This window comes from Aquila chrysaetos, chromosome 3, assembly GCF_900496995.4.
Source record: "Aquila chrysaetos chrysaetos chromosome 3, bAquChr1.4, whole genome shotgun sequence".
Taxonomy (NCBI): domain Eukaryota; kingdom Metazoa; phylum Chordata; class Aves; order Accipitriformes; family Accipitridae; genus Aquila; species Aquila chrysaetos.
Genome location: NC_044006.1, coordinates 12,016,198 through 12,037,811, shown reverse-complemented (window position 1 = coordinate 12,037,811; position 21,614 = coordinate 12,016,198). Strand labels below are relative to the sequence as shown.

General features: G+C 56.1%; 1 protein-coding gene across 4 annotated transcripts in view; it reads left to right on the top strand.

Annotated features, from left to right (window-relative positions):
• The first annotated feature begins 6,549 nt into the window (after window positions 1-6,549).
• The window catches only part of PLCG1 (phospholipase C gamma 1), a 50,566-nt gene continuing 35,501 nt past the window's right edge, over window positions 6,550-21,614 (top strand). For all 4 annotated transcript variants that reach the window (XM_030008551.2, XM_030008548.2, XM_030008549.2 and 1 more), the window contains exon 1: window positions 6,550-6,834. In XM_030008551.2, the coding sequence (XP_029864411.1) occupies window positions 6,633-6,834 (202 nt within the window). In that variant the 5' untranslated portion in view covers window positions 6,550-6,632. The remainder of the gene's footprint in view (window positions 6,835-21,614) is intronic.

The window sequence follows — 21,614 nt, the reverse complement described above, 5'->3', positions numbered from 1 at the left end:
CCAGTGATCTGAAATGAAGCACCTGGCCATGGCTGGCTTTTGGAAGGGATAAGGCTTTCCACAGCTGCCCTAATGTTTTGAGTAACTCACTGCTGCTTGATTGCGTTGAGTCATGGTGGCTCTTTGGTCTGTGGTAGGTCTGTATGGTCATGTAGCCAGACCCTCAATGGGTGGAGAAGTTGGTAATACAGCATCACAGCGTGGGGTGTTTTGGAGCCCTGGTAGGGGCACAGAGAGCTGACCAGGCTGTCCCACCAGCCTGCGACCCTGCTGCTCGCTCATGAGCTCATGTTAATGCTGGGGCTTGAGGTGGTCCGTTGGCTCGCCTGGTTCCCAGGTCCCTCATCTGTGCTCCCCCAATGGCAGTGTGCTTGTCTGGGTTGGTTTGTGCACCTGCAGGGGAAACTGCTTTGAATAATGCACTTAAATAGCAGCAGCCTGACCCTCCAAGCTCTTTGGAGCTGCCCAGTTCCTGTTCCCAACCCCAGCAGTAATTGTCTGGAGGCTTTTATTCCCCTTTAATAAGCTGCTTGGTCCCTGCTGAAGCCCTGTCCATGTGTGCAGCCTGCACAGCAAGCCTAGGAGCCTGCCCTCACTCTGAGGAGTGGCTGCAGATGGTGGGTAAAGATCCTTTCTGGGACTCCTTGGCTGCATTGTGAGTTAGTGGGAACATCAGGAATGTGGCTTAGTGTCTGTATTTGGGGTCCCTTCAAGCATTCTTGGAAGTGGAGGCCATTGCTTTAGTGCAATGGGAAGTGACCTGAGGCAGCAGGAGCCAGGGGCACAGCCAGGCTGACGTCTGGCAGGGAGAGGGAGTGGGATGGTGCTTGTTTAGGGTAGTCCCTGTGGCAAGGTGATTTTCAGCTCATGTTCCTTGAAAGAGGCTGCTTTTGTGGAGAGCCAGGACATGCTGCAGCCAGGTGCACCAGAAAGCATGGAGAAGGCCATCGTGAGTGTTTGGGTTTTCCTTTACTCCGTGTTGCTGATGGGAACATTCTCTGCATCAATCTTCAGTGCCCAGGCTGCAGTGTGCGCTCAGGAGACAGGAAGCCTTTTCCCATGTCCCCAGTCCAGCTGAAAGCAGGTTAATTGCAGCCCAGTGCTCGAGTTAGCGCAGCAGGGGTGGCTGTGGAGAAGAGAGGAGCTGAGGCCGGGACAGGGCTGCTGGCGCGGGAGCTGTGTGCAGAGGGTGCTGTGGGGAAGCGGGGCTGCTCTTGGGTGCCCAAGCACTGCTCAGCACAAGGAGCTTAGAGGGTGAGGGGGTTGAGGGCAGGGGCTGGTCTCCCCTGTGCTATACAAAGCTTAGGATTCTTGGCTCCTGCTGGAGAGATGATGGAGCTGGCAGTGCTCACTGCTGGCAGGGGACAGGGGTTCTGTGTTCCTCCCAGCTGGGAAGGATGTGGCCTGTCACTGCCTTGCTCTGATCCTTCCTGCTTCACCCTCACCTGACCAGTGGTCACTGCGTTTCCATGCAGGCGCACCTCAGCATTGGTTTGCTTTGCCTCCCATGGGCTGTCTGCTCACCTGATCCCAGGAAAACCCCTGTCTGGTGCATTGGGGAGCAAGAGCAGCGGGATGTGGTGAGACCCAAGCTGCTCTTCCTGGTGTGGTTTCTCTGCTGCCTTTTATTAGCCCACAGCACTCCGCAGGGAGGAGGATGGAGTGAAAGCAGCACCCTCTCCTTGCCCTCGTGGCTGGGAAGGCCAGGAGGCTGGGCAGGGACATGGATGATGAGGCTGATGGATGTATCCATCTCCCTGGCACTGGAGAGCAGCCCAGGGCCCGGTGTCCGTGGGGAGCCTGGAGTAGACACGGGCCCTGGCTCCTCTGCAAGTGCCTCCCAGTCACCCTGATGCTGGGGCAGCGCTTGGCTGGGCTCCCAGACTCCACAAGGGTGGCTGCGGGGTCGGGCTCAGCCAGCCACAGGAGCCTCTCAGCAGCCAGCCCTGAGCAGGGCTTCCTGCTGCCTGCTGCGATATTTTCAGGCGCTTTGTTGTGGCTGCAAAAACTCGCAGTTTGGCAGGAGTTACCGTTTACTCTCTGGGGCCTTTCCAAGGTGCAGCGGAGAAAATGCCAGCAGAGAGGGAAAGGGGCTCATTGTGCTCCTGACCTGCCCGTGCCTGGAACAATGCAGCCTGTAAAAATACGCTTTCTATTTATACAGCCCTCCCTCCCTGCGTTCAGACCTGGCCGAATTAAATTCCCATACCCTACGCTGCTGAGCAGGGAAATGTGCTTCTCCCCCTGCCCTGTTCAACGCAGCGGGGAGGGACATGTTCCCGCAGAGGGGGATCCCCAACCCCGGCATCGCTGCCTGCAGATTCGCCTTCTCCCTGGGCATGATGGGGTGGCCCTGGCCAGGCTGGGGGTCGTGGCTCTCGGGCCGTGCTCTGCTTGGATGTGCGAGGCCAGGCTGATGTCCCAGGCTGGAGTGTGCTGTGCCTCTCCCTGTCAGTGGAAGGGAGGAGTATTCTGGTGCAAAACCAGCCCTTGAAAAGGCACTTGGCTCCCTCTGAACACCGGGGAGCATGGGCGCTCCCTCTACAGCTCTGTCCCAGGCAGGGAGCTGAGGAGGATTTAATCTGTGTTTTTGCCTGTGGCACAGCAGGGTCAGGACCACACATCCCGCGCTTTAAATGGAGAATTCCCAGATCCTGTTGACTCACTGTGCGAACAGAGAGATGGCCGCGAAACGTGCCGCATCCCGTTTTGCATCCCATCACCGCAGCGCCTGGTCCTCGCCCGCCCCAGTGCCACCACCCTGGTGTGGATTGCCTGCCCTGCAGTAAGGCTTATGTTTGGCAGCGAGGGAAACTGAGGCAGCGGTGACGTGACCAGTGGAGGGGGCAAAATTTAGGTTGAAACTCGATCATGTGTGTTGCGAGCCCATGGACAGGACCTGACGGCCAAGAGGAGGCTGCATACCCGGCTGGATGCAGCCCCATCCCCCTTGAAGTCTTACAGGATTCAGGGGTTGGAAATTGAAACCAGGTGAATTCAGGATATTCAAAAAGCGTGTGCTCCCCTAGGAACACCAGGGAGTGGGGACAGGGAACCTGGAGCTGCAGCGAGTTTCCCATCAGGTGCTGGTTTATAATCTATAATCCAGAGGGATCCTGCAATGCCTGGAAGGGGCAGGAGGATGCCGGGGGGAGGCAGCCCTGCCTGCGGGCACGGCTTCATCTCAGCCCCGCGGTGAGCACACGCAGCAGGCACCGCGCCAGCATCCGCAGCAGCTCTGCGGCCTCAGGCGGGTCTGCTTTCCATCGCCGGCAAAAAACCGCCTTGCACTGTTCTGTGTCTGCTAACACCACCCCGGGGCGGGAGGTAGCTCGGCACTGTGTTCCCTGCAGGTTTTCCAGATCCTGCTCGCTGCAGGGCTGGGTGAAGCTCTTCCCCGATGGTGATTTTCTCAGCTCACGGGCTGGATTCTCGTTTACCCACCCAGGCAGTGCAGAACAGACGGGAACAAATAAATAACCCCAGGAATGAATAAATAACCCCGAGTGGTGCATCTCTCCTGGGGATTGCAATGTGCCAAGTACTGCTTGCTTGGATAAGGATCGGGCACTGCCTCTCAATGTGCAGTCCCCAGGGTGGCAGAGGGACCCCTCCATTCCCAGACACTGGCATCAGAGGGATGCTGGGCTGCAGGGACCCCCCGCACTCACCCATGGGGTGGCTTGAGGGTTTTGTTTCCCTGGATTTTGCTCCCCAGCCCTTGAGCAAGGCCAGGGGCTGTCCTTAAGCCTGAGGTCACCTGGCCGTTAGCCTGCTGTCTGTTCCTGGGCAGAGGATGTAGCTGCTCCATGAATCCTGCAGGATACTGGGGGGGTCGGCACCCCACGCTTCAGGACTGCAAAGGGGGAAGGTGCTGGGGCCACTCAGAGGGGGAAAAACCCCTTTTCCCAGAGGTGTTTGCAAGGGGAGACTTGCAGAGCCCCCCGCCCTGCATAGTCGTATGATGAACACGATCCAGGGAATTTCTTGAAAAGCAAAATGAGTCTGACCCACTGCGGACCAAAGCCCAGGCAGGGTAGAGCGGGACAGGATAGCAGGAATATGATGGAAGTTTCTGCTGCCCTGAGGGGCCGGGGGCGATTGCCCACAGTGTGGCCAGTGCAGGAGCCAGCACGACCAAACGAGGCTGGTCGGCAGCAGACAGACAAAAGCGGTTTCACACGCTGTCAAATGAAACTCTGAAATTCCTCGGCGTGCGGCACTGTGGACATGGAGAATTTAATGCAAGGCTAAAAAGTGATTAGTCAAACTCGGAGAAGAAAAATTATCCATCGCAGACACCTGATTGCAAGCCACCGCTGCCACGTGCCGACCCCAGCCACCCAGGGCTCCAGGGCTGGACAGACGCAGTGATGGGTGCTCTCCATCAGCGTGAACGGGCAGTGTTTGGGAGTGAGGGAGTTACCTGTTTGGCTTCTTCGATGGCCTCTCTCCCTTCTCAGGTTTTGCCCTCAAAAACAAGGGTGTGCCCATAATGCTCAGCTATTTTAAGACCACTGGGAGCCGGCTGCTTCCTGCCGGTCCTGACCGAGGCCGTTACACAAGCAAGGAGCGACTTCCCCAGCGGCAGCGGCGGTGGCTCACCCGGGAGGAGCGGGGCAGAGGGTCCTGTGCGGCCGGCACCCCGGGGCTCCCACCGGCAGGCTCCCAGCAGCTCTGCCTTAGCTGAGCCCATCCCCAGCGTCCCGTCACCCCTTAGGGTGCTGTCGTACGCCGGGTGTTTTTATAAAGGCAGGTTTATGTTCTTAGCCCAGTGCGTTTGTCCTTGCCTTTTTGATGCCCAGACGTTGGGTAGGATCCTAAACGACCACGAACCTCATAGGGCTGCTTGTGTGTTTGCACCTGTGTGTGCACGTGTGCGTGCGTGTGCACGTGTGTGTCCCTTTGAAGGTGGGTGAAGCAGTAGGGCAGAGGGAGCTGCTCGCATTTGTGGTGCGCTTGGTGATGGGCATCTTGCTTAGCAAACGATGCCCCTTCCAGACCCACCCCGGAGCTGGAGGGTGAAATAAGGGCTGCTCGGCTGCATGCTGCCTTGCCACGGGCCTGCAAACAGACGTGTGTATGTATGTGTGTGTATATATTGTATACGTATGCGTATATACATATATCTATGCATTTATATATTGGGGAACATCCCCTCCAACCTATCCCTTTCACTGCTCTCCTGCAGCGGGGCCGTGCTCACCCTTGGGCAGCCCAGACCCTGGCCAGCATCGCCTGCCGGTGCGGGTGATGCACCCGCCACCGCACCTCGGTGTTTGCACCGGACCCCGGACACCGTCCCCAGCCCAGGGCAGCCTGAGCGCCCAGCCCGCCCCGAGGTGCCCTGATGGGGAGGACGGCACGGGGAGGAAAGGCAGCAGTGCAGAAAGGGAAATTGCAGGCTTTAACCTCATGAATGGAGCAAACCGCCCTGAAACGCTTCCTAATTCAACCGCTTATCCCCTGGCTAACCCTGCTTTTGTGTGGTCTCCCGCCAGGGCCGGAGCGGGGCTGGAGAGCCTCCTGGGACCCCCGGCTCCCTACACACTCCCCCGGGGACAGGATGCCGCCGGCCGCCCTGCAAACCCCGTCCCGCTTTCCCCACCGGCGCAGGTCCGGCCGTGATTTACGGGGAGGAAGCTGCGGCAGCCGCAGGCCTGGCTCCGGCAAGGAGCCATGCCACGGTGCCAGCGGCAGCCAGGCGGAGGGGACCGTCCCCACGAAAAGCCACCCCGCTTGGCCTGTCCCAGCGCGGCGGGGCTCGGGATGTTCCCGGGAGGAAAGCGGCTCCCGGGGACAGCTGCCAGCCCGGCCCGTGCTCCGCTCACGCCCGTGTCCCTGCGTGTGCCCGCTCGCCCCGCACAGCCCCCACGGCGGACACGGGAGGCTCGGGGGGCTGTGCGCCGGGGTGACGGCCCATGGGATGCGGCGCCGGGGGACGCGGCACCGCCGGGACCCCACCCGTGCCACGCCACGGGGTGTGTTGCACACCCAGGACCCCACGCAAACTCTGCTGTGGGGTCTGCCGGGGCCCCGTGCTGTCCTGTGCTGCGGGGTGCGTGGCACACCGGACACCTATGCGTGCCGTGCCCGTGGGGTGCGGGGCACCCCCGGTACCCCAGGCCTAGCTGCGGGGTGTGCAGCACGGGGACCCCACAGGCGCTGTGGGATGCCCGCCGCCGCACCCAGCCCCCACAGCGCTGCACCGCGCCAGGGGTCCACCCCCCCCCCCACGCGTGTCACGCCGCGGGGGTGCGCGCAGCACCCCGAGACCCCACAAGCCGGCAGAGCGCGAGCTGCGCGCCCCTCCCCATCACCCGGGCCGGGCCGGGGGGTGTCGGGGGGGGGGGGCAGTGCGCACCCCCCAGGCGGGCCCCAGCGTCTCCCCCGCCCGTCCCACCGCGAGGGGCCGCGCCCCGCCCCGCGCCGCCGCCGCCCCCCTCCCTTCCCTCCCTCCCTCCCCTCCTCCTCCTCCTCCTCCTCCTTCCTCGCTCCTCCTCCTCCTCCTTCCCCCCCTCCCCGCAGCCGGCGGCGGGCGGGCGGGCATGGGGCGCGGCGGGCGGCGCTGAGCGCGGTGGCGGCGGCGGCGGCGCTCCGGGCGCTCCCGCTCCCCTTTGTTCGCGGCGCTGATGGCGGCCGGGCCGGGCAGCGGCCCCGGGGCGCCCAGCGAGGCGGAGGCAGCGCACCTCTGCCGCAGCCTGGAGGTGGGCACCGTCATGACCCTCTTCTACTCTAAAAAGTCGCAGCGACCCGAACGGAAAACTTTCCAGGTGAAGCTGGAGACGCGGCAGGTCACCTGGAGCCGCGGCTCCGAGAAGATCGAGGGAGCCGGTGAGTGCCGGGGAGGGGAGGGGGGGTACGGGGACGGCCGGGAAACCCGGGCAGGAAGGGGAGGAAAAGGGCTCCGGATCCCTCGGGGCGATGGGTGCGGGGCGGCCCCGGCCGGAGCCGTCCCGGCGAGCCGCCGTTCGCCGGCTCGGAAAGCGGCGTGAGGCTCGGTGGGGAGGAGGAAGGTTTTAAAAAAATAAATATATATATATATATATATGTAAAAATAAATAAACCCCAGCCTCTCTGGGCCCGGCGTCAGCTCGGGGTGGCGGAGAAGGGGTCCGGTTTCCCTGGCCGGGGCCGCCTCCGGCCGCACGGTAACCGGCTGCGGCGGGGGATGCGCGGGCCGGGTACCGCCATGGCCGCCCCCACCCCCAGCGCCGCCTCCCAACTTTCGGCATCCCTCTTCGGCATTAAACTTCCCCTGGGATAAACTAGGTGCCTTTTCCCGGGTGGTACCTTGGCTAACCGCACCTAAAAGCCGTAGGGAGCCTCAAAAGGAGGCAGCATTAGTTTGAGCCCTTTGGGGGTTGCGTCTCGGAGCAACAGATGAGAAGAAAGGGCAAAAAGCAGAAAAAACAACCCAAAATATTGCAGTGTAAGTCCCTGCTCTTCCCTTGTCCCCTTTGCGCATCTGCCCAAGGACGATGGCACAGGGTCAGGTGGAGCACGGTCAGCGTAGGGCCGGGTCCTGCGCACCCTCTTTGCAGCGGTGGGTGCAGTTACGGGCAGAGCAGCCTGCTGGCTTCGGTTTCCCGCGCGTGATGTGGACTTCTAGCACGAGGAGGGCAGGGGAAAAGATGCGTAAGAAATGTGAGTGGAAAACCACAAAGATGGGTGGGAAGGGGGAGAGGGTAGGGAGGCCCCGCACTGGGAAACTTTTAACCTCGGCGTTGGTTTCCTAGGTTACTGCTGTTTCTCTTAAATTACCTTTCCCGCCCCCACGCGCACCAGCACGAGGACAGTGTCTCTGCTCGATGCTGGAGGCGAGGAAGAGGGGACGCGCGCGAAGGCCCATGTGACGTAAGTCCTGGCGCTGGCCTTGGTGCGGCGGCACGTTAGTACCGGCCTTCCCCGCGTTGAGGGGTGCGACTGGGGCGCAGCGAGGCCATGGAGGGGTTGTCATCTCTCCTGGCAAGTGCTGCTGGCCCAGGGTGGAAAGGTTGGATGCTTTTAGTATCGCGAAAGGGCTCCGATCGAGAAAGGAGGTGGTGATGATGGTCGTGTCTCTGTGGCACGATCACAGAATGCTGGTGCTTCCAGTTTGGGGCTTTGGTTTGCCTTAAGACCCTTGGAGTCCTCTAGCTTCTGCCCAGTGGCGTCTCTAGGCACATCTGGAAGGAGCCCTGGGCTCCGTTAGCATCACCAGGACGTGAAGCTCCCCTCTACCTTTCCCAGGGTAGTTTCTAGGAGCTTTGAGGTGGTGGGAAAGGGAGGAGAGGCAGCCCTCGGTTTAAGTTTTTCTTAAACTAAGGCAAAGCGCCCATCTGTTTCGCTGGTGAGGCGTTGGCTTCTGGCAGTGTCTACAGACCATGTGGGTCCATGGCCCATGGTGGGACGGAGGTCCCCACCGATGTCTACACGGGCGATTGTTCCTGTGGGCAGACCTAAGCGTTTGCTGCAGTTCTTGTAAGGCTGGGACCTTAACTTCAGGGAAATTTAGAGAACTTTAACTTCTGTACCAGAATTGCAGTAGTAATGATGATGATAATGTCGTGGCTGCAAGGACTTCTTGTGCTGTGCGGACAGCCAAGAGCAGATCAGTAAAAGCAGAGAACGTGTCCCAGGGACCGAGATGATCAAATTATAAAAATAAGAAAATCTATAGGTTTCTAGCAAAAGAAAAGCAAGAGTTGGGGAACACGGGACAGCCAGTTCCCTCATGTTCCTTTAAATGTCACAGTGGAAAATTATTTGGGGCTCTTCTGCTGCACCGCAGGTGAGTTGGCCGGCTGGTGGCCATGGGCTCTGGGTTCCCCAGCATGTGCCTCCCAACGCGTGTGATGTTCCCGCAGTGCGTGCAACCCTCCCGAGAGGTAAGATGGGCCATGCTGGAGAGAGAGGACATGAGCCTGAAGAGCTGCCATATCTTTAGCCCCATCTCTCTGATGCTGGATGCTTTCCCCATGGTCTCCTCTCTGCACCCGAGCATCTCACCTTGTCCTCAGTCCCCTCTTCTGGTGTCACCCAGCACCCTGAGCAGCACCCATTCTCTCGCCCTTCTCCCTTCTCAGGGCTGCGAAGTACTTTGCTTTAACACTTCCTGGACAGAAGCGTGGGAGCTCCAGGTGGAAATATCGGCTTGTGTACACAAATAGTGATGGCGTATCTAGGCGGGCGAGGCAAAGCCATGCGATCAATGGCCAGCAATACTAGATTGTTGGCCAACTTCCCTATTTTTATCTGGATGTGCTTTCTGGGCGGAAAAAGGATGCCTGGGAAAACCCAGGTGTGTGACAGCTCCACTTCATGTGGCAAATACACTGATGTATGCCTCTTCTGGCTCATCCCCTCCTTGAAGGCCAGGCTTTACTTGCACAGAGTTCACATGGCTGTGGTAGGAACCAGAGGGGGAAGTGATCTGGAGTCAAGCTAATCACTTTCAGTGCAGGGTAATTTTAACCATGAGCAATGGCTGACCCAGTTCTCCCCAGGAAGACAAGCCATGCTGGTGTGGGGAGTAGGAGGTTGGGGCTGGCAGGAAGACTGGGGTTTGCTTTTTGTGGTGGTACTGGTTTGGCCCTAACTTGCAATATGAGTGAGGCCATAAGCAGAGGAGAGCAGCCAGCTGTCAGGAGGCGAGATGTTCCTTCACATGGAACGGCATCTCTACCAGACAACATCTGGGGGTCTACAGGTCAAAGACTGCTCTGTTCATGAGTTGGTAATGAATGTTCTTGTATTTCTTGAGATATGGAGACCAGCAAGGAGCTTCAGAACCCCCTGGACAGAAGTTAGTTGCCTAAGTAGGAATGGTCCTGGGTTTTTATCCATTTCAGAACAGGTGAGTATCCATGGTCTATTACATATGGAGGTCTCGGACTCATGGCACATTTGTGTAGATGGCCATGTCTTGGAGAGATATCTGTCACCACCCTAGCATGGAGGATCTGTGCTTCTTTGCACCATGAGGGTTTTGCAGAAACGAGATGTGTATTTGTCCCAAGGAGGGGTGGGCAGCGCTGGGTGACCTGACCCTGTTGAGTAGAGCACAGCCCCTGTGGCTGCAGCTCGGGAAGCCTCCTGCTGTGTGGTCGGCAGTGCACGAGGGGACAGAGGGTCAGCTGGCTCTTCTCCAGGTCACCTCAGGCACGTGGGCTAAAGCTGCGGTGTGCTGGGAGGAGAGGGCTTCTGGGCACAGTCACAGTCATCATTCCGTGGCATGGTGCCACTCGTTTCAGAGCTTCGACATCACTGTGGGTGGTGTCATGGAGCTGCTGCCTCCCCAGGATCTGTGGGTGCTTGTCTGTCAGTACTTCAGATCTTCTCTGAACTCTGGGTGGTTGCAATAGTCAACCAGTTGTTTGCCTTCACCTTCATGAAAAGCTACGTTTTGGTGGTGCTTGGCTTTCTGGTGCATGCTGACCTGGAGCTTACTGGGGAGCAGAACCTGAGCAGGCTTCAGGTCACCCCACCACTGGAGAGGAGCACGCCTGGAGGAAGGTCCAGGGAAACCCCCATCCTCCATGTCTTCGATGCCTCAGCAGTGGTGTGCTGTCAGTCGGACAGCTTCTCCCTGACCGAACGGGTGTGTGGCTGCCAGCTCCACTGGCCACGCTGCTTGTGCTCAGAGGTGATGGGACATCTTTTATTTCAAGTTACTTACTGAAGCGAGCGGGATCTGAGCTAGGCTCTGGAAGGAGCTTTTGGCACGTAAGGACAAAGCCCTTAGTGTTGAACAGCGCTTTTAACAATGGTGAGATTGGACCGGAGGGATGCTGACTGGGGAGTAGCTTGCGTTTGATGGGTTGGGTGGCATCACCACACATGCTGTAGATGTAGAGGCAACCAGCCAGCCTTGTTGGCCACCGTCAAACTGCCTAGCCTTGCCTTCGTGCTGCCCGTGAGCCGGGAGGTGTTGGGGTCGTGGTACATTGGTGCTGAAAGGAGGGGGGGAGCCCTTGCTGGTGTGACAGCCCTCTTCTTCGTCCCCTTGCTTTGTGACCCTTGTGTAGCTCTTTGTGAGCATTGCATAAAGAGTGACCTTGTGTGTTAATTGTCAGCGTGTGTGTCCCCCACTCCTCCCCTCCGTGAGCAGCTCTGACTCAGCAGCGGGCAGAGCAGGGGCTCCAGCCAGCTGGGCTCCCAGATGAAGAACCTCTTCTGTTGGAAGGGACCCATCTTCCGCTCTTTGTTAAGCTCTTCAGCTCGCTCCAAAGCGCCGTGGCTCTCGATGAGCAGAATCAGCTGAGGAACGGGGAAGAGAGGGCAAACGTGTCTGTGCGGGAAGCCTTTTGCTTTGAAAAGTGGTCACCTCTTTCTCCTGTACTTTTTCAAAACTGAAACTGTGCAAAGTGCAAACCTGGTTTGTGCAAAAAAAGGTCTTTTTTTTTTTTTTTTTTCTCCAATTAATAGTTGTTTTTATCCAAAAGGGTTTCAGCCAGCTCTAATTACCAATGCCTTGCTTTCTTGCTAATCAACTCTGCAGAGGGCCTGGCTGTTACGATGGGAAGAGCTCTAATAATTTTCTATTCTTTTTGTTAATCACCCAAAGCAAAGTAGAGCTAATCCCTCGAGTCAGTTGTCTTTTATGCATTTTTTTTATTTTTTTAAACTTCCTGTGTTACGTAATTCTTTTTTTAATATAAAAGGGTCTTGCATTCAAAACTTCACATGCTGGGGGGTTATAGGCCAGCTTCTAATTGATCTGTTTGCCTTGAAACACGTCAGAAAATTCAGAGAGTTTGTTCAGAGAGCGAGCTGAAAATTTGGAGCAGATGTTTGTTTTATAGGGAAGAGGGAGGGGGGGGAACACCTCGAAAAAACCCTGGTTGCATTCTTGCTTTCAGTGAAATGAGCTCAGTCCCGTGGAGGTGGAGAAAAGCCATCGCCTATGTAAAAGAAAGGGAAGGAACTGTAAAATAGTAATACAAAGTGACTCTGAAGGGTGGCTTGTACTCGCCTCATCCTTTCCAACTACCTGCCTCTTTTGTTAGTCCACTGAGGCATGGCTTTTTTTTTTTTTTTTTTGAGACCATCTGAATAAGCTGAGGGGCTTGGAGCTCTTGGGAAGTGAGCAAGCCAGAAATGGATTTCAAGGATAAACAAACTTGAGAGTTGGATCCTCTGGGGGTGCAGGGCGGCTCCTGCACCGGTGGGTCCCCCTCCTGCTCCACCACCCCATAGGAGCAGGATGCGGTCCCTCGCAGCGGGCGAGGGCTGGGAGGGCGGGAGCTCGCTCCTGAGGTGCCTTGGAAGGTGAGAGCGTGGCTTGTGACAGTCGTAATGGTTAAAACTTCCCCTGCTGAAGCTCTGCTGTGGGAGTTTCCTTGAGTGAAGGGGTTTTTGTGTCATTACCAGTCCCCTTCCTGCTTGCTAGGACATTTGTGTTAAACTGGGGAAAGCAAACAAGCTCTATTCTGCCTTCAGCTCCAAACTGAAACAGCTTCTTTCCCTCGCTTTACATCCCTTTGTCATCTCCTTTCTCTTCTCAGCAGCGTCTTCCAGGAGTAACGGGTTAGAAGACCTCTATGTCTTCTAAGACACGTCATAAATTACCTCCTCCCTTGGCATCTCAAAAGCTTCTCTGCAACCAAGAGAGCAGCTAGAGGTTAGCTAGCTGGGAGACCTGTGCTCCACTGCGGTACCTGCACCCACATTGTCCATCCATCTGGTTCCTTTGTTTGCCAGTCAGCCACGTAGAAGGTATTGGCTTACGAGTTTTAAGCCCACTAATTAAAACGTACTGGAGAGGTTTTGTGTAGTGTCGGACCGATTACTTCTCACCTACACCGAGGGCCTGAGCACTCCAGGTTTTTCAGGGCAGAAGCGATGCGGCTTGGCTTTCTCCCTGCCTGCAGGCAGCCGTGTTGGCTGGACACCATGTGTGGTGAGAGGAACATCTGAGTAAGCTGGATCTGAACATCTGGCTTTGCAAAGGAGCACCTCACATGCTCGCTGCCGTCACCTCCCATCTCCCGGGGCAGTTTTTTCATTGGATTTAGTACAGGACTTATAACGTGCCCCATCTCCGAGCTGAGCCAGCAGTCACCCAACCCAATCTGTGATCTTTTTACTGCTCTTTGTTTTAGCTCCCTTGCCTGCACAGCGGGGGTAGTCATTCTTATCGGTGAAGCGTTTGCTCAGCTCCGTTATCTAATCACAGTGGTGTGCACTGCGAACATCCCGAAGATGTGCCAGCTGTTAGCGATGCCCGTCGCCTGGCCCTGGGCGAGCAGGCGTGTGACCTTCTGCATATCTTGCAGATTGCAGATGGAGGCTTGCCTGCAGTCTCAGCAGGAGTCCCGGGGGGAGCCGATGCTGAAGTCCCCATCCCTGAGCAGTGCTAATGTCCCCATCCCCAAATGTTGCGTGCGGTAGAGCAGGCTTGACCATCAAGTTGCCCCAAGGGTGCAGGCTTCGTTTAGTTTTTGTGATCCTGGGAACTCAGGCACTGCTCTTTGGCTGGGGCCTTCCCCTCCAGAGAGTGCTGGGACTGTTGTGTCCCTTGGGAAGTGACCCAAGTGACACCACTGCACCGTGATGGGCAGTCTGGCCAGGATGTAAAATCTGCCAACGATTGGGATGGAGCAGGAGCTCTGTGAGTACAAGTGCTCGGTTGAGAATGCCTTTCAGTTTTGGCTACATCACACAAGCTTCTGCTTGTGTCCTGCCCTGACCAGTTGCAGCAGCTCAGCCCACAGATAGTAACTTCTGAAGCTGCTGGAAGTGGAGCACATTTGATTGTGTGTCCATCTCCTCTGTCTCTGCCAAAGTGGGATCCTGCTGGGGTCAGCGTTGCAAACAGTTTGCACTGAACATCTCATCCAGGCCATGAAACTGGCTGGCAGGAGCTATGAGACTTCTTCCAGATCAGCCTGCTGTCGAGCATGATGATTGCCAGTCCTGCATGGCTGTAGAAATACAGCAGGACCACACCATTGGTGGGCTATAGTTACTTAGATGAAGGGGTCAACAGTGATAGTCTCTGCTTAATGGCAGGTCAACCAAAAGCTGGGCTGGTGGTTTGGGTTTGGAGGTGTGTGACAGTGCTTCTCAGAGCCAGGTGGCCTGGCTGGGGCTGCAGCAAGCCCCTTGTGCTGTGACCCCATTCCCAAACTGTTGCAGGTTCGGTAGGACCTGGTGTAAAGCACAGGATGAAGGAGGGGTGCAGGGAGTCCAGGAAGAGCTCGCAGCATGTGGTGAGGAGGTGTGGGGCTTCGATCACAAAACCTCTGCAGCTCTGAGTTTAAACTGTCGGCTGAACGTTGTTATGCAATAAAAGGAAATGTCTGAAGTCAGTGGAGAAGACTTTTTCTTTTCTAGTGTGCTCTGAGGTTTAAGGGCAGTAGAAGTCAGAAATCAGTGGGGCTTTAAATTTTGAAGTCGTTACAATGCTTTTGAAAAGTTACCCCCCACATCCTCCCTTCTTCCCCTTGGCCAAACAAGCTTGGAGAGCAGATGGTGGAAGATGACGCTGAAATAGAGCGACTGGAAGCATGCCTATCTAGGGAAGAGTAAAAGAAGCAACGTTAGTGTGTTCAACAGATACCTGCAGCTGTATGGAAAAAATGGTTTGGTATCTGACAGCCAGGGATGCTCACAGAAAGCTGCGACTGTCCCAGCAAACACGTACCTGTGAGGCTTCTTGGCTCTCTTGGTCGTGGTGTTTGCTGCTGCTGGAGCTCTCCTGCCACTATCGCGTATGAGATCAGTTTAATATCTAGCACATCCTCTGTGCAATGACTGTATCCTGCCGTGCATGGGGGTGGGTGATCTCATGGCTTTTCCTCCGCTCCGACGTCCCTGCTCATCCGTTCCGCTGAGCATGGTTTCTCTACTGGAGGTGTTACATCAGGCAGCAGTGGGAGGGTGTCTCCCAGACCTGGGAGAGCCCTCAGGAGGGGGACATGGTGACAACGGCCGTTTCTGAAGGGACTCTGCAGTGCTGGGGAAAGCTTTCCTTCAAAACGGTTTTAATCTTTAAGTTTTGAGGATTTTTGTTGCACAAAGAGCTGTTTTACGTGGAAAAAGCTTTTTGACATTGATTCAAATGAGAAACTTCCTAATTTCTGAGAATTTTCTGCCTTTCTGAAGATCCCCCAGTACTTGTTGCTGCTGGCAGGGCTGTCTGCTTCTGCCCAACGGCTGTGCTGGGCTCGTCCCTCCTGTCTCAGCTCTCCTTATCTCTGGGCACCCTGCTGCCTCTTGATATATCGCCGTCACATATCAAACACCTTGATATATCAGATGGCAGGAAGACATATGACTGTGGAGCACTGTGAGCACCCAAAAGGCCAAGGGCTGTCGTCTCTAGCAGAAGCTGGCAACTCTAAATCTGTAGAAGTCAGCAGAGCTTTACGATGCTGACAGCCCATACTCTGAAAGTCTCTGTGATTTTCAAACTGCTTTTCAGCTTCATCTCTGCTGCCTGTGTGGTCTGGTGACTCTTCAGCTCAATTTGGAGCTGGGGGTGTAGAATTGGGCTGGCTGGAGAGCTGTGGAAAGCCTTCCAGAATCTGGAACAGACCTCTCCCTTGCTTTCCTCTGCAGCTCCTACCTTCTGTTTGCAAACACTTGTGGTTCTGAGGTTTTGGTCAATCGTGTCTTCTTGTGCTGTTAATACGGTGCCCCAAGGCACGCCTGGCCACCCGCAGGCAGGCAAACCCACATTGTTGTTTTAAAATTGGCCCGGCAAAGGTCGTGGTCCAGCACGTGAGCTTCTGTGAATGGGATGCTTTGCTGAGCTGACTTTGTCCGCTGGCCTTGAGGATGAAATGGCTAACAACCACAGCATAAGGGGCAGGACTGTGCCTTATGGGTTGTTTTTATTCCCCAACCCATTACAAACACCTTTTTCTTTTTCTTTTTCTTTTTTCTTTTTCTTTTTCTTTTTCTTTTTCTTTTTCTTTTTCTTTTTCTTTTTCTTTTTCTTTTTCTTTTTCTTTTTCTTTTTCTTTTTCTTTTTCTTTTTCTTTTTCTTTTTCTTTTTCTTTTTCTTTTTCTTTTTCTTTTTCTTTTTCTTTTTCTTTTTCTTTTTCCCTGCCTTGACACACAAAATCATCATGCCCAGAGCTCTGCTGCCTCGTGTTCGCAGCTCAGCCTCTCTGCTCACCCCCATACGAGGGTACGTGCAGGACTGCTGCCTTCCCGCAGATGTGGTCACTGCTGCCTTCCCACCCGTGGCCCTTGGGGGAGCGACCCACAGGGTTAAATGTCCTCAGGGACAGAGGCTGCCTCAGATTGCCTTTTCCCTCTAACTTCAAAACCCATCACTGAGGAGCTGGATGCACGGTCACCATGCTGCGGTCCATCCCACTGCACTGCTGGGATCACGGCATCTGGAGGGATGGGTGCAGGAGGGCCACTGCGCTCTTGGCGGCATGCAGCGATGCTGTGGCTGCTCTGCTGCCTCCTGACACCGTGAGCTGCTCTGTCTCTGCTGGGGCTTCCCCGGCTTGCACCTTGCTCCTCTCCTACCAGGCTTGTGCTGTGCAGGGCCGCATCCTGCTCCATTTGAGCATCTATCCATACTAGGGCTGGACAGGCCGGCATTGGAAATCGTCACTGAGAGGGAATGTCAAGGAAGGCTGTCCCGGCAGGCTGTGTGCCCCGTGGGGACGCTGAGTAGAGCAGCTGCTTGAGAGTCTTTTTCCTGTTTACTTGCTCCCAGAAGTGCCGGGTGATGTTGTGATTAAAGGACAACCCTCCTGCATGTGCCAGTGCATCCTTCATCCCTCCTCCTCACCCTCTCCCGCGGGTGTCTCCACACATGCGGTCCCCAGCCTGTAAGCCAGGTCAGATAACTGGGGTGGCTGTGGGCAGGGGCTCAGCAGTCTCAGGAGCACGGGATGTCCCAGAGGACTTTAACCCCGTTGGCATCCTGCCCTGTAAATCTGCACCCCATAAATCTGCTTTCCAGCTGGTGGAGAGGTGGGGTAGGGGTTGGCTCGGTTTGTTTGCCGAGCATTCAGGCACTGCCTGACGTGGTCCTTCTCGGCGCGAGTGAAGGGCAAGGCTCTTGTACTTCTGGGCTTCACCAGAGCAGAAGCAGAGAGCCTGCTGCCTCGTCTCTCCAAGCTGCCATGCTTTGGTACCCCTGCTCACATGTTATGGTACCTCTGCCAGCACCTGTCCTGCAGGCATCGCTCATCCACCTCTGGTTCCTCTGGCCAAGATCCTGGGGTATTTTGGATACCACCCCCTCCTTCAAGCCTGCAGTCCTTGTCCTGCTAATCCTTGCCAGCTCGCAGCCCTCTTCAACTTCAGAGGACCGAAAAGCTGTCCCAGGTCCCAGAGCAGACCCTGAGTGGTGCTGGGCTCCCCAGGCTTGCTGGGCAGCAGGGAGTTGGCTCTGCTGGGACTCAGCTTGGCTCTAAGTCTCAGCAAAGCAGCAGAAATGGTTTTATCTTTTGGGTTTTTTTTCCTCTAGTATGTAATTTAATGCCTTGTGTCAGCCTGGTCTTGCTGCTGGTTGGAGTATGGTCCTTGTAATCCCCAACAGCTCAGGCTCTAGGCCTGTTATGAAAACGCCTAGAGATGAGGGCATGAAATTTTGGAGCATTGGCACATCAGGTTTTGTATGAACCATGGAGCAGGTCAGTGTGCAAGCAGGAGGAGGTCTCAAGTTCTGAGGACCAAACAAATCCTGGGTGAGGTCATTAAGGAAAAAACAAACCCAAGTGGTAGAGGAGCCTGGTGTGAAGACCATCACCAAGAGCTCCTGCTTCTCCCACGTAAACTGAAGATAATGTCTCCTGCTAGGGCGGTGTGTGGCTTAAGTAGTATCTGCTCAGTGCCTGGGGAACTTCAGTTGGATGGTGCTGTAAGAAGATGCCATTGACTGGTTATCAACCATACACTTGCCTTGGCGATGGAAGGTGAAGCCAGCACCATCAGTGGTCCCATCGTGGTTAGTGCAGATAGAGCAAAACTGGTGAAAAGGGAAGAGGAGATTCATTGCTGCCGTTTTTAACCACTTTGGGACAGAGCAGGTTTGATTTTACCAGCAGCTGCTTTGGTAACTCCGTCTGCCTCTTTCTCTGGTTCATGGCATGGTGGGTGGAAGGGACTCATGTGGAGAGTCTGAGGAGGAGGATGAGGTGACACGAGAAAGTGCCTCAGCTACTCCCTGCACTATCGGTGGAGACGGTACAGCCCTCTGGGGCCTCTCCCGCAGATAATGGCACAGAGGGAGATCTAGGGGAGGGCACACATCTGGAAATCACATCTGTGCTTTAGTGAATACTCAGTCCTTGCTGTCTCAAAAGAGCTTTTGAGTTGAGCATGGCAGGGGAAGAGGTGAGGCTGTTGTGGTGACCTCAAATGGCTCAGCAGCAGATGGGATCTTTATCCTGTTCTTCTCTTCCCAGCTTTACCCTGACACTGAAGAGCTCAAGCCCTGGTGGGGACAGGAACAAGCCATCTCCCTGCTGCCTATTAAATGGCCTGGCCAGCAGTCATCTTTGCTGTTAAATTGCTGTCACGGAAACTTGATTGCATCGGCTGGTGGGATGGGTGAAAACTGAGTCATGGCATCTGAATGTCACTGGCATTTGCTGCCAGTGTGACAAATCTTTTCTGTCCTTCAGTTTTGACTCCTGTACTGTCCTGGGGACAGTGTGTGGTCACTCTTGTCTCCATTTGCTTTGTGGTGGGGCATGACTCCCTGGGCATGAAAGAATCAAGAAGGCACCTATGTTGGGTGCAAAAATCCCCAAAGACCTCCAAGGAGAGCTTGCTGCTGTTGGACACCCAGGTCCCCAGATCCACCTCTGCCAGGGCTTCCTCATCGGCCCTGCCAAGCTCCCGGCTGTCAGGCTGTAAACTGGTGAGCTGTACCTTCGACTGCCTTGTGCACTCAGGAACCTCTGGATTGCCATGTCTGCCCTTCTTTCTTGCTTGTTTTTTGCCAGTCTGCTCGGTGCCATCCCCTTCCCCACTCGGGCAGTGCTGGCAGTGGGTAGGAGTCCTCCAGCTGGCTGAGAGTCGGGGGGACTTCAGCGACCCTGTAAGCTCAAGGAGAGGGATGTGGGGATGTTGCACAGAAGTGCTCCCTGTTGGGCCCTTTGACGGGAGACACCTGCCCAGGGAGCAGCTTCCTTGAGCGTCTCACCCCCTTCCATGCCGAGACACAGGGCTGTGTCGGGTGCCCCCATCGATCCATCCCTGCCCTCTGCAGTACCTCTCAGATCTCCTTACTGCTGCGCATCTGCCTGGGAGGGAGGGAGAGCGGGAGAGGCAGGCTGGAGGAGCTGTGCTCGCAGACCTTCAGCTTCCCCCATCCTCCCACCGCTTTATTATGCTTCTGTAAGGTCATTACATTTCTCGCTCAGGCAGGGCTGAGGGGGATGGAGCCCTTGATGCCACGCAGGAAAAAGGTCACCTTGGGGGTGGCTTACAGAGCCATCCCTAGGCAGACTGTCTGTCCAGAAGCACCGGTACTGAGCTTCCCCTTTCCATTTGAGTCAGTGGAAGCTTGAGCCTCTCAAACAGACCAGGCTGATGACTTAAGGGTAGCTCCGCTGGCTGCCACCAGCCTTAATTCATCTGGGGAAGGGACACCGACTTCTTCAGAGCAGCATCTGTGCAAGCAAAAACCAGGGCTTTACCCTAGTGGGGGTAGATCTGCTTGTATTTGGGGTGGAAATGTGTTCCCATGTCCTGTGTGGTGAAGGTGCAATAAGTCCAGGGCTCTCATGGGTGCCAGCCTTGGAGATTAGAGTAGATATGACCAGCAGCCCTGGGTGCCCAGCCTGGGGTTTGGTAGAATCCAGAAATCCTGGTACAAAAGCCTACAACTTCACACAGACAAAATTTCCGTGGAGGACAAGAGGGAGCACCGAAGCGTCCTGGGAGAGGGATTGCTGGGGCTCTCGCCTGGTGTTTGCCATCTAGCTGCCTGTCTCCGTAAGCTCCCCACCGCTACCCTCACAGGGCTATGCTGTAGGGACAGGGTGAAGTGTCATTCCCTCCCCCGGGATCGCTGGTGTCCAGCAAGGGGGATGTTTGTGCTTCCCAGACCCAGTGCTGTGCTGGGTGAATTCTGCACCATGAACTCTGACTCCACTTTCATACTTTGCAGACTATTCATGCTGCTTGGGGTTCACCCCTCCTCATAGCAGCTGTCCTAAAGTTGGGTGCCCGCGCCCTGCTGTAGACAGATAAGATAACCTCTAAGAGAGACCCCAAACTGCAAAGTGTTGGATGGTGGGAGGGTATCTGAGGGGAGATATCAAATGGGCTCGCTCTGTTCTTCACTGTTCCCGCAGTGTTCCCTGCTGGCCACCCCACAGAAGAGGCATGGGCCAGATGTGCTCTCTCCAGTTGACGTGGAAGAGATGTGTCTCCTAAGAAGTTTCTTCCCACCTACCTTGTACGCTTGTGTAGGGTTGGACTGAAATGCCCATCCCTCCTTGGGCTGTGAAGGGAGCCCCAGTGACCAGCTTGCATGGGATGCTCCATTTCCACTGACTTGGGAGAAAGCTTGGTGGGGACTGGGAGAGTCAGCGGGAGCGTAGCATCCCATACGAGAAGTTCATCTGCGCAGGGAGGAGAGCCTGGCTGCAGGACTGGGCCAACACTTCCTTTTTGCATGCAGCAAGCCCTCCCGTGTGCCCTGCAAACACCCCTGCCAAAGGCCCTGCTGGCAGCAAAACAGCCTGAGGGGAGACAGCAGCCAGGAGAGTGGAGAGCTGGTCCCTCTGTGGGGGTGGAGGGGTTCCCTGTAATAACCCTGCTAATTAACTGCTGGCCATTAGCTGATATTGGGTAGGAGACATCCCCCAATGCATCCTGCCCCATTTCTCCCAAGCCTCTCTTCCTCCCTCTCCCTGTTGGAGAGGTGTTAGCTGTAGGTGCCCCGAGGCAGGGCTGCTCGTGGGATGTAGAAGGATTTCGGGACTGGGGGACTCCTGGTGCTTCTTCAGGGGCTTGGGCGGTGACTGCAATAAGTGACCGTGTCTCGGCATCAGTGTCCCACCTCTGCTCTTTTGCTTTACCTGCTGTTGTGGTTTCTTGTCTGGCTCTGGGATGGACACACCGGTGTGGCATTTGTAGCAGGTGCTCTGGGCTGACGCGCTCCCCCGGTGACATGCTCTCTCCGTCCCCACAGCTCCAGGGGTACAACCAAGGGGGCTGTGCAGCGGAGGCTGGGGAAGGAGCTGGAGTGCTTTGCCCAAGGTCATGCAGCCCACCCGGGGTAGAGATGGGTCCAGTGCCACCTTCTCAGCTGCGCCGAGGCGGCGCGGTGGTGACGGACGCGGTGGCAGTGCTGACAGGGAGGTGGCTCAGGCCAGCTGGGTCCGAGTGTGAAGTTGTCCCTGGGAGGCTGAGACCAGCAGGGTGGAAACTGCCAGCCTTTACGTCCCCCGTCGGGGCTGGGCTGTGGGCAGAGGCTGTGAGATAACAGCATCCTGCTTCACTCACTTGGGGGATCAGCTTTGGTTTTTAAACTTACGTTTTCTTGCAGCTGAGAGTAAGCGGGAGAGATGTGCTGACGATACAGGACAGGCAGCTGCCAGCGTACGGCTATCTCTGCTTCTAGCACTGGGAGGATGTTCGTGAGCTCTTGAAGGCCACCTGCGTGAGGCTAAAGCTGGTGGAGCAGCAAGGTCTGGGTC